The following is a 12,624-nucleotide window of genomic DNA, read 5'->3' as shown; positions in this document are numbered from 1 at the left end:
TCGACCTCGCTTTCTTCATTTAGCTGCTATAATAGAATTATTAATGATTATTATATATGGTGTACATAAAGATACATATTATGTGTTTTGTGTATGTGTATAATTTAGAATTTCTTTTATAATTAAAAATATACTAACAGGCTTATCAAATTGGCCATATGTAGCCATCCATTTTTCCAAAAAATATATACGAATTTCTATTTGTTGAAATAGTTCGTTTATTAATTGAGAATTAAGTATAGAAATATTTTTTTCATCGATAGCGTTATCTATAATATAAAAACGTCAAGTATTAATTTTTATTAAAATTGTAGAGAGAAGGCACTCATACGTAATTTTCCATCGTTGAACTGAGTCGTAACATTTACAGTTTTTGTAATAAACATCAGCGAAATTCGCGAGCGAAACCACGCAAAATATCCGTGTTAACTGTAACATTCATTAAGACAAAAACTTACGTATCTCTGACCGAATAATATTGTTAGTGTTGTGTAATAGTAATGAAATGTTATTCGATGTGATCAAATTTTTAACAGTTTTAACCAAATATAATGTACTGCTTCATCTTTCTAACAAATTTATTTTGTTGTTTTAACCGAATATAATGTACTACAGCTTTCTCTAAACAAAATAATTTTGTCGCTTTAACCGAATACAGTACACTTTTTTATCGTTTCTAACAAATTTATTTTGTTGTTTTACCGAATATAATGTACTACAGCTTTCTCTAAACAAAATAATTTTGTCGCTTTAACCGAATACAGTACATTTCTTTATCTTCTTAACAAAATAATTTTGTCGTTTTAAAAAAATATTATTTATCACCATTAACTTCTTCTTACAGTTATCGGTTATTATATTAATGATAAGTGTAATTGATTTATAGTACGTACCTTCTAAAATTTTAATAATTTTTGTTGTGACTGCTTCATCTAGACCCCAAGATAGAACAATGTTGGCCATTATTACACTATCTGTTATACACTGGAGAAATGTTTTCTTGTGCAACTGTATAAAATATCATATACTGATCACTGGTCACTGTCACGTATGCTAAAATGTTAATGCAATTCTTATATTTACAACCACGAATACCACAAAATCTACTTAAATTTTCGTCTCTTACGTGGGACATGTGCGAACGTGTACTGAAGCGCGCAACGTCTCGTCGTTTCGTGAAACATACGCAACATAGCGATGACAAAAAACAATCGTCGTTGCCGAACAGATAACGGCAACGGTGGATAGCGTATACGAGCTGACGTTGGTGTGCGTCGAGCAACACATGAAGCTAGCTCACACGTACATAATGCATCGCGGCGACGGTGGCTGACGTACATGAGCTAACGTTGGTGTGTGTCGAACTTCACATAAAGCTAGGACACGTATATGAACATTACTAGATTCAACTAAATAATTTGGTTATATTGGAAAAATATTTAGTTGCAGAAAAAATTATACCTTGATGACGTAATTACTATGATCACATACATATGTATTCAATTTACTGAATATCACACGTCAAACCAATCTAATTTACATTTACTATCCAACCTTAATGCACTTTTATTTAACAAATTATTTTGTTATTTTGAATACACATATATTGTATATAATGTCTAACAACGTTGTTATGTAATGTAACAAAATTCTTGAATTTAAATAAACACTAAATTTATTAATTTTAACAAAATTAATTCAGTTACCACTATTAGTTCGTTGAAACAAGTGTAAAGGCATTTCAACCTATGATTTGTTAAAGGCAACAAAAAAAATCAGTTCCTTCAACTGGTTTTGTTCAGCCATTTTGTTCAATTAATACCGTTCAATTTGTTATATAGGCAATAATATAGTTCAATTTAATCAAGTTTTGCTATATTAACTAAATCTATACTTTACTAAATGTATTTAGTTCGTAGAACTACATTTTTTTTCAGTGTGAAAACTAGAGACTACACAGAGAAAAAACTTTCTTTAGATTTAATAAAATTTATTTAAAATAAAGAAATATGTTGTTTGACATAGTCGAACAAACCTGTTTATTTGAAACAACATATACAATTATTTGATTTTTCAAATAATATATATTATTATTACAAATAACTTTTTGTTTGACATATTATTATTTGTTTAAATTAAATAATTTTATAAGTTTTTTAAAATAATTTTATTATTTAAATAGAAGAATTTTGGAATATTAAAATAAATTTTTTGTTTGAAAAACTATTTTATTTATTTGAATTAATTAAATATTATTCTAAATTTATTAAACCTTTATTTCATTTAAAAGTATTTTTATTTTACTTAAATAATCCTGTTGTTTTCTTTGAAGTTATTTCATTATTTGAATAAAATAAACTGATATAATATGTTGAAAGTTTTTTTAATAGATTGTGCTATAGTTACAAAAATAAATAACTTTAACATTTAGCTGATAATTATACAAATATACCTATATTTGTACAATTATCAACTAAATGTTAATCTTATTTATCTTTGTAACCATAGCACAATCTATTTAAAAAACTTTCAACATATTATATCAGTTTATTTTGTTATATTAAGAAACAGGTAATTATACATTAAAATACATTAAAAAAAAAAACAAAAATAAGTTTTATTTACAATAAATTTTATTCAATAAGTAACTCATTATATAAACTATAATTCATAAATTTAATCTTATATTAAGCTTAATATAATATTATAAATCGAACTGAAATATACTTAATAATTCGAATATATTAACTTTTCTTTAAAAAAAATTATACTTTTATTGTAAAGGAACAATGCAAGTATTTTTTTGTAAGTATTTTGCTTACAATTATATTAAAGTAAAAAGGGATGTAAACATTTCATATGTCTTATAAAATTATTAATATCTTTAAATGTTCGAAAACATTTAAAACATATTATATTATTTTTTCTTTCCATTCTAAAAAATTTTGTTTTAACTCGTTAATTAATAGAAGTGACGTTAGCAAAGTCTAATTCAAAAAAAGTTTTAATATACGTAATAAAGATTCGTAAGAAACAATAATAAGTTTTACTTTTAAAATTTTTTGCATAAAATTTTAATATTTACATTGTAATATGTCATTTAAAAATGGTATTTTTATATCTTTGTCATACGTAACGTTAAACAACTCCCATTGCATGAGATACCACAAATGTTGACATTCTGTTGGATACTTTAAGTCAAAAACAAAATAAGTTTGAAAACAAAATTTGATAGCATCAAAAAGCGTATTAGTTTGATAATTTTTATCTTTGATTATAACATAAAAGGCATAAATATTAGTCAAAGTAGGGCCTACTACTACTATGTACGGTTGTACAGTCAAACCTTTCTTGTACAGAAATTTTCTTTTTTCCAACTTTGAAGTCTCAATATCGCCTGGTACTTTCACTTGTAAAAAAAGACCGTCTCTGGTTTCAGCTATTGATGGTTTCCAAAATGTCTTGCCAGTTCTCGCTCTGTGACGGGGAGGCACCAAAGAAGACAGTAAAAATAGGCGTATTGCAGTTTTAGAATCTGTAGAAGTCAAAATATTTATATAACCTAAATTTTATAGTAATTTCAATAATAATAAAGTTACTATTATGAAAATAGTTACCTGTTGTCATTTCGTCTTCTAATAAACTATACATTGATTCGTCGGACTGCTTCAGAAGTGTCTTTCGTTTGTCATAAATATAATTAAAGAAATCTTCAAATTTTTGGCTTATATCGCAATTTTCTTCAATTTGATTAAATTTTTGTTTAAAATCGTAACTTATCTAAAAAAAAGTGTATATTATATGTATGTATATACAAGTATTACATCTCTTAATATATTTATAAATACAACGTAAAAAAAATTATAAATAGTATTAATAAATTACTAAATCAATTGCAGCCTGTGTTTTTAAAATAGGCTATTCGTTCAGAAATTCGTTTAATGATAAGTTAGCGATTTTTCTAATGGGATGCGAAATTTTCCAATGAGCTATTACTTCTTCTTTAGGATTACTATTGTACTTTAGCCATAGAAAACTGTCATGGGCCTCTTTTGGTACGTCTGTTAATTATTAATAATATTCATATATAAATTACCTACATGTGTATATAAAAAAGAATAATTAATATAGTAGAAAGAAAAATTAATATAATAGAAATTTACCTTGTTTTGATTCATTTGTATCAATTTTGGTCGCTATTAGATTTTTTCTTATAATAGTCAATTTATTTCTGTGTTTATCTACCAATTTTCCCCTCGCTATTTCTGGTTTATTGTAACGTGATTTACGTTTCCCTATTGGACTCACAAAATATGTGGATTTTCTTTCTTGTTCAAAAATTTCTATAATTTTGTCAGCTAATACGCTTATTGTTGTATTATTAAGACGTTTTCCTTCATTTAAGAAGTGACATATAATTATGTCACACAAATTATTCCTGTCCTTATTATCAAGAGATTTTGTTTTCGCATATTTTAATAAAATAGCTTTTCCGATTATGTGATTATTTAACAGATTTTTTAAATTAAAATTATTAATATCTGATACTTTTAATACGCCCGTAATTATATCATTATTGATGACAGTATTATCACTATCACTATTTGTATTTTCTGTTTCGTCAAAATAATTACTTGATGAAGTAGAAGCAACATCATAGTCCACGAATACGTATTTGGGTTTTTTCTCAGTAGGCTCATTGAATTCTTCTAAATTTACATTTTCAAATAATATCTAAAATTATATCATGTAAAAAAAATTAATATAAAATTAAAAGAAAACTTTTTTTAAAGAAAAACTTAATTGTTTAACACCTTGGCCGCTAATGTATTACCGGTGAACACGGAGAAAGTGATCTCTCACACGCTAGTGTATCACTGTTGTCTTATCTTCGGGTATAAAACATCGGTGATACATTGGCATGTGAGGGATCACTTTCTACGTGTTCACCAATAATACATTGACAACCAAAGTGTTAATTTATAAAACTGTATAAATATTTATACCTCTGCATTTGTGTCTAATGAATTGTCTATCGTCTGAATTAGCGTTTTGTCTGATGAGTTCCGTTTTTGTGATGCAAGTGCAATTTGGAATTTTTTTCTATCCCCCAAAAGTGGAATGAGTTCTTTTAACTCTTCGTCTGTTAAAAACGGCAGAATACTTATATCATCAATTTTGTGTTCTAAAACAATGAATATAAAAATGTACAAAAATAAAAACAAAACGAAAAGTATTATATGTTAACAATGTTGTAACAAAATATAAATTACCTGCAAATGTTGATATTAAATGTTCTAATTTACATTCCTGTAAAAAGGTAGCAATAGAATCGGTGTTGAGACTTTCGATAATTCAAAATACGCGCGCGGCACTAGAAGCTGCGGGGCTGCGTCGGCATTGGCGAACCATCGAGAAGGCATTGGATTGGTGGATTCCGCCCCCCTAGTAACGGCTGCTTTTGTTTCTGTTACGTTACGACACGTGCCCGGAAAATAAATGTTTTTAGTGGGTTCCACTTGTGTAAGAGCGCGTGCCATATACGTTTTCTAGAAGGTTTTTTCCGCGTGCCAAATTGCGAAAACTAAAGGATTTGTCGATACTTTATTGTTCGGTGTAAAACCGTGTCTTTGCCATATTATTAATATTTGCAATTGAGTGCTTGATATATTGCCATCTGAGATTTCTATTTGAATTCTCTCCGGGAGACAGAATTTGGGCTTTTGTTGCTTATTAAGGCCTGCTTTGTTTCCAATCATTCTGGTCTCTGAAGTAAGTTGCCAAGTTTGTACGAGTTTGTGTTCCATGATATGCCATTTGTTTACCATTTTAATTAGATGGGACTGACATATGTACATTTTCTTTTAATTCTTATATCTAATATCTTGTTATAGCGGAGATATCCACTTTCTTTAATTCTTATGTTTTTAAATCTTGTTATACTTATAACCTAAGTATTGAGGAGAAAATTCAGATTCTCTAGCCTTAAGAAAAGTTCCTTTTGTTTAATTTAATTTGTAATAAATACGTTTTCTTTCTGAAAAAATAAAACTAAAAACTTATGTTATCTACGAAACCCAGCTTTAATCTTAGAACATTATTTTTGGTCCTTCGAGCCGGATCTGAGTTCTCTCCATCAATATTTAGTATTTTAATTAATTTATGTTAATCTTTGTTCCATACATGTCAATATCTGTGTATTTCTATATGTCTCTACCCTTTTCCCTTTAGTTGAAGCTTCAACAACAATTTAATTATCCATTTGTACATGTTGAACAATTTACTTATTTACAGTTATTTATTGCCTAACTATATACATTTTCTTCCAGTTTAAGTTATTATTCTTTCATTATCTAATTTTGTAATTAATTTCACAGGTGTCATTAGTTATAAATAACTTACTCAGAAACCATTTACCTTTGGATTTTTTGGTTAATTCTACGAGCAGCTCCCTTTAATATGGCAAATATCGAATTAAGAATTAATCTGCAACGAAGCCGATTTAAATTAATAGAAGAAGCAGCGGACTTTAACGAAACTGAGAGCCTACTTTCCAGTCGACCATTGTTACAAACCCGTTTAAACATGTTAGACCAAAATTGGTCAAAATTTCAAGCTGAGCATGAAATCCTTTGCCATTCTCATGGAGATTTACTGACCGAGCATCTTTATTTGAAGGAGCGACTATTTGAAAGATGCCAAGCCTTTTACGTATATTCAAGAGCAAGAATTCTCACTCTACTTGAAGAAATAGAAACGTTGGCAATGCCATCCAGTTCAGAGCATTCAGAAAAGGAGACACCATCTTCTTTGTTACCACGTAGTGCATTACCAAGGATTAAACTACCCAACTTTTCTGGAGAATATAAATCCTGGAGATCATTTCACGATCTTTTTAAGTCTATGATTTTCTTCAATACGGAATTGTCTAATGTCGAGAAAATGCACTATTTAAAGACCTGCCTCTCTGGAGAAGCAGCTAAACTTGTTAGTAACTTGTCAGCGTCTGGAGAAAACTTCTCAGTAGCTTGGACATTGTTAACTTCAAGATATGAGAATAAGCGTTTCCTGATTACCACGCAATTAGACAGAATTTTTAACTTGAAGCCACTAAAAACTAAGAATGCTAAAGGGCTGCGATCATTACAAACTACGATTCTGGAGGCTCTAGGAGCTCTGGGGGCTCTTGATTGTGCAGTTCAATCTTGGGATCCGTTGTTATTACACCTACTTACTCGTCTTTTAGATCCAGACACTAGGGAAGCATGGGAAGTTGAAATCGGGCCGTCGAACACGTATCCTACCATGGCTCAGTTTGAAGAGTTTTTAGGTGGACGAGTTAGAGCTCTCGAACATTTACAATCATCTGCAGAATCAGGAAAATCTAAAGAGTTACAACGATCGACTACTCAGTTCTCTCATCGACTTAATACCAGAAATATAGCACATGCTATTGCTTCCAATTCGGTTCCTTCTACGTCAAGTTGTATATTATGTAAAGAAGCTCACTTCTTCCTAAAATGCGATCGCTATCGAAGTCTCAATGCTAATCAAAGGAAGGAATTGATAATGAAACACAGAAAATGTTTCAACTGTCTTGGAGCCCATACCGTAAACCAATGCAGAGTAACAAAACGCTGTTTAGTATGTGGAAGAAGACATCATACTTCCTTACACACTAACACATTTGTTGCTTCAAAAGGGAAAAATCTAACTGCAGATTCTGAGCAATCATCTTCAACAACAGATTGACAATCAATTTCTAAGAGTGACATTCCTAAAAATCAGTCCATTAATACATTTGTTAACCATTCTGGTGAGGAAAACTGTACAAGAACACTCATTTTGCTGGCTACTAGTCGTGCCTTGTTAAATGTTTCAGGTGGAAATTCTATAGTGGTACGTTTACTAATAGATCAAGGATCAGAAATGTCATTCATAGAAGAAGATATAGTAAGAAAGGCACAGTTGAAAACGAAAGCCGCTTCAATACCTTTACTCGGTATCGGAGGCTTATATTCAGGGCGAACGAGAGGAGTGGTTTCTATATATTTGCAGTCTATCTATGATTCGTCATCATGTTGCAATATTCAGACATATATTTTACCTCGTTTAACGACAAAGCTACCGCCCTGTCATGCAAATAAAGATTCTTGGTCACACATTGCTCATCTTCCTCTTGCAGATCCGGATTTCGCGTGTCCTGGGATGATTAATATAATTATAGGAGCAGATCATTTTGGATCTATAATTAAGGAAGGGTTGATACACGGTGACATTTCAGAACCCATTGCACAAAATACTATTTTTGGATGGGTTCTTTCAGGGCCTATTTCAGCAAGCCTCGATAATCATCAGATGAGACAAGTATATCACTGCAACGTAGATCTGGAATTAAAAGAATTATTAAGTAGATTTTGGTTACAAGAAGAAGTAACAAACAAGGCTACTTCAGTTCGCACTCCGGAAGAAGAGGATTGTGAACGTCATTTCTTATCTACCCACCAACGTGATTCAAAGGGTAGATATGTGGTGAGACTCCCCTTAAAGAAAGATCCAAACGTTTTAGGAGATTCAAAGAAACGAGCGATTTGCTGTCTAAACAGACTCACACAACGTTTTTCTAAGGATCCAACGCTATATCAACTTTATACAGATTTTTTGAATGAGTACAAAGAAATGGGACATATGATATTAAATACGGAAACTGGTTCATCATCTCCTTCATACTATTTGCCTCATCACGGTGTAATCCGTGAAGACAGTAAGACTACCAAATTAAGAGTGGTCTTCAATGGATCCAGTCGCACAGATTCTTCTTACTCTTTGAATGACATTCTTCATTCAGGACCGAAACTACAAAATGAAATTAAAGAAATTCTTCTGTGGATTAGAACGCATCGAATTTTATTTTCCACGGACATAGTGAAAATGTTCCGTCAAATCAACCTTCACCCAGATGATTGGAATTTGCAGCAGATTCTTTGGCGAGAATCCAGTGGGCAGCTAAACGTCTACAAGCTGACAACAGTCACCTACGGTCTGAGTTGTGCCCCCTATTTAGCTCTCAGATCACTGAATCAGCTGGTTATTGATGAAGGTCAACAATACCCCTTGGCCGTTGTTCCATTGACCAAAGGGAGGTACGTTGACGACATTTTTGGCGGTGCTGAAGATTTGACTGAAGCAAGAACCATTATCGATCAATTAATTCATCTATGCAATGCTGGGCAGTTTCCTTTACAGAAGTGGTGCAGCAATTACTCGGAGATCTTACCATTTAGTGAAAGGGGAACATCAAAATTAGTAAAATCCGATCCTGCCTTTGATAAAATTCTAGGTTTTAATTGGGATTCTGAAAACGACACGTTTCGTTTTTCGGTTAAACATGCAACTACTACAATCTATACTAAAAGAATGATAGCGTCAGATATAGCGCGGTTGTATGTTCCATTAGGAATCTGTTCACCAGTTTTAATAAAGGCAAAGTTTATTTTACAGGAACTATGGTGTCTGAAGACAGGTTGGGACGAACCTATTCCCTCTGAATTATTAGATCGATGGAATTTTTTCCGCAAACAACTATTGAATTTAAATACATTAACAGTTCCAAGATGGCTTAAAGGGATACGTTCTGCTTCTTCAATTCAACTACACGGATTTTCGGACGCTTCCCAGCTTGCAATGGCGGCTGTAATTTATGTGAGAGTATGCAATAACAACGGGTTAATTTCGTCACAATTGGTATGTTCCAAAACCAAAGTCGCACCAATTAAACGGTTGAGCATACCGAGATTAAAGCTCACAGCTGCCTTGTTGCTTGCACGCCTGTTAAAGGAAACTCTGAAGGCGTTAGAGATCCCTGAAATTTCTACATATTGTTGGACTGATTCATCAGTTGCACTTACATGGATTAATTCTCCGCCTTCTCGGTGGAAGGAATATGTCCAAAACCGCGTCGCAGCAATACACGAAATTTTACCTGAAACATCATGGAAATTCGTGCCTGGTAAAGAAAATCCGGCTGACTGTGCAACAAGGGGCATCTCGTCAGACAAGTTTTCTCAAAATAATTTATGGTGGATGGGAACGAACTGGCTTATAAAACCTCCTGAGTTTTGGCCAACTGTACCTGAAAAAATTCATTCAACATCTAACATCAATTTTGAAATTAGACCAGGCAACGTCATGTTGACAGCTGCGCAACCACCTTCCCTTTGGAGCTTACTCAATAAATATTCGTCGCTAAGAAAACTAGCTAGAATCGTCGCCATATGTCGTCGATTTATTCGCAGAATAAAGAAGCAAACGGAAACCTCACCATTGCATTATCCTATAGATCCTTCAGAGATCCAAGAAAGCATTAAACTTTTGATTGGATACGTACAACGAAAATGTTTTCCGAATGAAATTCGAATGATATCTCAAAATGAACAATTACCGAGGTCTAACCCTTTGGTTCGCCTTACACCTTTCCTTGATAAAGACGGTTTTTTAAGAGTTGGTGGGAGAATACAGAATGCTCCGGTGGATACGGAGACTAAGCATCCCTTAATATTGCCGAAAATTTCTCCTCTCACCACCTTAATTATAGACGACGCTCATGTAAAGACTCTTCATGGGGGAACTCAATTGACCTTGAGTTATATCCGTTCAAAATATTGGATTTTAAGCGGAAGGGTTCCGGTTCGTTCGCATATATTACGATGTATTAGATGCGCAAGATATCGAGGTCAGAGAGCTCAGCAATTAATGGGACGTCTTCCAGTGGACCGAGTTACACCATCTCGCCCTTTTCTAAATACTGGCTTAGATTATGCTGGACCGTTTTCTCTGAAAACTTGGAGAGGGCGGGCGGCACGTTCTTATAAGGGCTATTTGGCAATCTTTGTTTGTTTATCGACTTCTGCTGTACATATAGAGATTGTTACAGATTATACCAAGGAGGCATTTATAGCAGCCTTTAAAAGATTTTCGGGAAGGCGAGGTATTAGTGCAACGATAAGAAGTGATTGCGGCACTAATTTCATTGGTGCTGACTCTGAGTTAAGACATCTATTTAACTCAACTTCTAAAGAGCTAAGAGAAATTGCTAATTTACTGGCTAATGATGGTACCAAATGGATATTTAATCCACCGGCGGCTCCTCATATGGGAGGCAAGTGGGAAGCCGCCGTGAAATCAACTAAATTTCATCTACGTAGAGTGTTAGGGGATACACTCCTGACATACGAAGAGCTTAACACTATCATTATACAAATCGAAGCGGTGCTTAACTCAAGACCGTTATGCCCACTATCAGAAGATGTTTCAGATCTTTCAGCCTTGACTCCAGCACATTTTCTAATAGGACAGCCGCTCACAGTCGTACCAGAACCTGATCTGTCAACAGTTCCTGCAGCGCGTTTAACTCGTTGGCAACTACTAAGAAGTAAGGTTGACCAGTTTTGGAAGCGATGGTCATCAGAATGCTTACAACGCTACCAAGCTATTTCAAAATGGCACCATCCTACGAACACAATAAAGGAAGGGTCCTTGGTACTCATCATTGACGAGCGTTACCCCCCTGGCAAATGGCCATTAGCCAGGGTCACAAAGATTCATCCAGGAGCTGACGGTTTGACTAGAGTGGTTTCGTTGAAAACTGCATCGTCGTCCTTCACGAGACCAATCAACAAGATCTGCATCCTACCTGTTTGCTCGAACGAGAATCATTCGACAAGCCCGTTGTCGAAGGCGGGCGGGAAATGTTGAGACTTTCGATAATTCAAAATACGCGCGCGGCACTAGAAGCTGCGGGGCTGCGTCGGCATTGGCGAACCATCGAGAAGGCATTGGATTGGTGGATTCCGCCCCCCTAGTAACGGCTGCTTTTGTTTCTGTTACGTTACGACACGTGCCCGGAAAATAAATGTTTTTAGTGGGTTCCACTTGTGTAAGAGCGCGTGCCATATACGTTTTCTAGAAGGTTTTTTCCGCATGCCAAATTGCGAAAACTAAAGGATTTGTCGATACTTTATTGTTCGGTGTAAAACCGTGTCTTTGCCATATTATTAATATTTGCTATTGAGTGCTTGATATATTGCCATCTGAGATTTCTATTTGAATTCTCTCCGGGAGACAGAATTTGGGCTTTTGTTGCTTATTAAGGCCTGCTTTGTTTCCAATCATTCTGGTCTCTGAAGTAAGTTGCCAAGTTTGTACGAGTTTGTGTTCCATGATATGCCATTTGTTTACCATTTTAATTAGATGGGACTGACATATGTACATTTTCTTTTAATTCTTATATCTAATATCTTGTTATAGCGGAGATATCCACTTTCTTTAATTCTTATGTTTTTAAATCTTGTTATACTTATAACCTAAGTATTGAGGAGAAAATTCAGATTCTCTAGCCTTAAGAAAAGTTCCTTTTGTTTAATTTAATTTGTAATAAATACGTTTTCTTTCTGAAAAAATAAAACTAAAAACTTATGTTATCTACGAAACCCAGCTTTAATCTTAGAACAATCGGAATTCATTTTCTTACTATTAACCTAAACAGCACACACACTAATTAATATATTAATAATACACTACATAATAAATTAATATTAGGTTGGAGAAAAAGTAATCCATTATTTT

The 12,624-nt window shown here is 33.2% G+C and overlaps 2 protein-coding genes across 2 annotated transcripts; both read left to right on the top strand.

Annotated features, from left to right (window-relative positions):
- The first annotated feature begins 6,459 nt into the window (after positions 1–6,459).
- LOC139108188 (uncharacterized) lies at positions 6,460–7,752 on the top strand. The gene has a single exon (XM_070666280.1). The coding sequence runs from the start codon at positions 6,460–6,462 to the stop codon at positions 7,750–7,752; it is 1,293 nt and encodes a 430-aa protein (XP_070522381.1).
- Positions 7,753–7,929: 177 nt separating this feature from the next.
- Positions 7,930–11,754, top strand: LOC139108187 (uncharacterized). Its single transcript, XM_070666279.1, has one exon. The coding sequence runs from the start codon at positions 7,930–7,932 to the stop codon at positions 11,752–11,754; it is 3,825 nt and encodes a 1,274-aa protein (XP_070522380.1).
- Positions 11,755–12,624: the final 870 nt, after the last annotated feature.

The sequence above is a fragment of the Cardiocondyla obscurior genome, linkage group LG14, assembly GCF_019399895.1.
Source record: "Cardiocondyla obscurior isolate alpha-2009 linkage group LG14, Cobs3.1, whole genome shotgun sequence".
Classification (NCBI taxonomy): domain Eukaryota; kingdom Metazoa; phylum Arthropoda; class Insecta; order Hymenoptera; family Formicidae; genus Cardiocondyla; species Cardiocondyla obscurior.
The sequence above is the reverse complement of the archived record's forward strand: the minus strand, read 5'-3'. Positions and strand labels throughout refer to the sequence as shown.

Coding starts and splice junctions, on each gene's coding strand:
- LOC139108187 (XM_070666279.1), top strand. CDS start 7,930: ATGTCATTCATAGAAGAAGATATAGTAAGAAAGGCACAGTTGAAAACG.
- LOC139108188 (XM_070666280.1), top strand. CDS start 6,460: ATGGCAAATATCGAATTAAGAATTAATCTGCAACGAAGCCGATTTAAA.